This window comes from Arachis duranensis, chromosome 2 (assembly GCF_000817695.3).
Source record: "Arachis duranensis cultivar V14167 chromosome 2, aradu.V14167.gnm2.J7QH, whole genome shotgun sequence".
NCBI classification, from domain to species: Eukaryota; Viridiplantae; Streptophyta; class Magnoliopsida; order Fabales; family Fabaceae; genus Arachis; species Arachis duranensis.
Genome location: NC_029773.3, coordinates 1812195 through 1815420, shown reverse-complemented (window position 1 = coordinate 1815420; position 3226 = coordinate 1812195). Strand labels below are relative to the sequence as shown.

At 30.4% G+C, this 3226-nt stretch overlaps 1 protein-coding gene across 1 annotated transcript in view; it reads right to left on the bottom strand.

Moving 5' to 3' along the window:
- Positions 1 to 3226, bottom strand: part of LOC107472827 (stemmadenine O-acetyltransferase-like) — an 8275-nt gene that overhangs the window by 1383 nt on the left and 3666 nt on the right. Inside the window, exon 2 of the mRNA XM_016092355.2 lies at positions 1248 to 1641. Within this exon, the coding sequence (XP_015947841.2) occupies positions 1248 to 1641 (394 nt within the window). The remainder of the gene's footprint in view (positions 1 to 1247; positions 1642 to 3226) is intronic.

The window sequence follows — 3226 nt, the reverse complement described above, 5'->3', positions numbered from 1 at the left end:
GAGTGTGGGGGAAGAAGGTCTAATGTTTTCTCTAGAAATGATTTCAACTTGAATTTTTTCCATTTTTAGCTAAAATAATGAGCTCTATATAGTTTATGAAGAGATTGATTTGTAGTTGTACATGTTAATCTGGTTGATATGTCTCTATATATATAGTATTACAACTCTTTACTTTCTAGTGGAATTTATGATCACGTGATCATATATTAATTAATATACATTAGAATATACATGTCATCTTTCTTTCATTAAGTATTTTTTATATTGGAACTATAAGAATTAATTCGTCACTTAAATAGATAAGTGAATTGATGACTCAACTAATCCAAATTAATTAGTATACATGTTCTTTTAATAAAAGCAATTTCACTCGGATTAGATGAGACTATTAACTTATTTAAAAATATTTAGAAGATACTAAAAAATCAACACAAAATTATACGTTTAAACTTATATAATAAATGTATAATTATGAATATTATATATAAAAGTACGTGAATTCAAAAATTTTAATATGAAAATAGGGGTGTTTATGGGTTGAGTGAAATCGGGTTTGATGTGATTTAGACTCGACTTAAAATATATACTGAGCCTATTTATTAGACTCGAATCCGGTCCTAAACCCGATAAAACCTACACATTTTTGGGTCACAATTATATCAGATAAAAACTGGGTGAAAACCGAACCATTAATATTACATATAATTATAAATATTAAATTAATAAGATAATTTTAGGTTATTGGGTTTCTAATATTAGGATTAAGTATAATCTTGATTCCTAACGTAGAGGTAAAAAATTTATTTTGTCTCTGATTTTTTTTTCACAACAAAATGATCTTGAAAGTTCAACTTAGTTTTAAAATCGTCTTTCGAACGAAAATATCCCTCCCATCTTTTTCTCCAAAATCAACCAAAAGCAGAAGCACACAACAAAACGCAGAAAGCAGAAGCAAAATAACAACAATCAAAAAATAACAATTAGAAGAAGAACAACAACAATAACAATGGATAATGGAATCAGAACAACAACAAAAGCAAAACCATAAATAGAAACAAAAACAGAAACAAGCAGAAGCAGAAGCAACCAAAAATATCAACAACAACAATAGAATAAAAAAAATAAACAGAAGCAATCAGAAGCATCAACAACAACAACAATGGAATAAACAGAAACAAAACACCTTCCTTTAAATCTAAAAAATTAAAAAAAAAGGGAATAAAAACTTGAAACAGCACTACAGGGACCTCGAGGTGGTGGTGGGGGAGGAGGGGCTACGGCGGTTAACTGGGAATCGTGAGGGGAGGAGAGCTGCAATGGTGGTGGCGGATCGCATGAAAAGGGATGTGGCAGTGGTGGCGATGTCGTGAATTGCGACGAGAATGGCGATGCAATGGTGGTGGGTGGCGAATCACAACGAGGGCAGGGATGTGGCAACGAGAATGGCTCCGTTCCTATCTTTTCTTTCTCTCTCCCTCTACTCTCTCCTCTCTTGCCGTTAGTGAGCAGCGACGAAAAAGCAGCAGTGGCGGAGAGGAACAGCAGCGGCGGCGGAGAGATTCCCCACCTTCCCTTCCCTCTTTCCACTTCCCTCTCTTCCCGAAACAACACTCCCTCCCAAAGCGCCACCTTCTTTTCCTCCTTTTTTCGTTTTTTTATATATTTTTTAAATTAAGAGTAATTTAGTAATAAAAATAAAAAATTTGATAAAAAAGACAATTTTAAAATTAAATTAAATCTTTGGGACCATTTTGTAACGAAAAAAAAAAGACCAAAAATAAAATAAATTTCGACCTCAACATTATAACTAAAATCGTACTTAACCCCTAATATTACCATAGCTTACTAGTAAAATGCTTTATTTATAATTTTAACATGTCAGCAGCTAGAATTTGAACTTAAAATAATTAATTAGTTGTGTAGGTACAATTCCTTAGCTTGTAAGTTAAGCTATATGTTTATTGGTAAATCACATTTATAAGTTTATGTGAAACACCATTAAATCCTTTCTGTGAACTAATATGATGTTGCGATGGGAGAAGAATTTTTAAGTTTCATACCTGCTAAATTAAATTCATTCATCCGGAAGGAAGGCGAGTTTTAAGTTTTAACTATTATTGTTAAGTTAGTTTATTTGGTTCCTAATTATAGAGTCTAGATAACCATACTCCTCACTCTTACTAAAAAATTAAAAAATAAAAAGTTGATAAATCAATTTCTACTTATATTTAATAAAATTATAAAATTTTTTAAACATTTTCTGAAAATTACAATAGATAAACAAATTTATGTGGATATTGAAAACTAAAATCTATAATAATTTTTTTTTTGAACATTAATTTCAGTCATTACTCTAAAAAAGTTTACTTTTTATAATCATTTAATAAAAAATTAATTAGATAGTTCGAAATTAGTTTTTCAATAAGAAATAAAATAATTAATTATTTTTTTCTTAAAATAATTAACGAAGCAAAGTTAGGAGTGTACGCGGATCGTATCGGATCGGATATGGCCAAAGTTTCAATCTTATCCACACAATTTTTACCGGATTGAATCGGATATGATATCCGCGCTTTTTAGTGTCAAATCCGATCCGATCCGCAAATGTGCGGATCGGATATCGGATATATGCGCATAATTAAACCTTCTCTTTTTAATCATATTTCTATGTAAAAAAATTCAATAAAAATATTTCTTTTATACTTTTAACTTATTGATTCCTAAAACATTTTTAATCAAACTCTTTCTAAATAACAAAAATAAAATAATCCAATATATGAATAATAATTACTAACTAAAACATACAAACAAGTAAATATAATACTAAATATATATATATATATATATATTTTTAATTATTATTGTACGGATCTACAGATTCGCGGATCGGATACGCGGATGTAGAGTAGATATTCGCAAAAGATGCGAATCGAATTCTATCCAATCTGATCAATTTGCAGATCGGATCGTATCTGCAATTTTTAAATCGGATACGAATATTTACCACAAATATGCGGATGTCATCCGATTCATGTACACCCCTAAAAAAAAAAGGTTGCTTCTTCATGATAAAAGTCTTGTGACATTCTATTAATTGGCTATGTGTGTGGGTTGCAGTAGCGGGCTAACAGCAGGAACTTGTTATGGCAGTGGCGTGACGTTGATGTTCTGTAATTAATTAATTATAATAACAAGAATAATAAGAGACCCTTGCGTGCAGACTTAA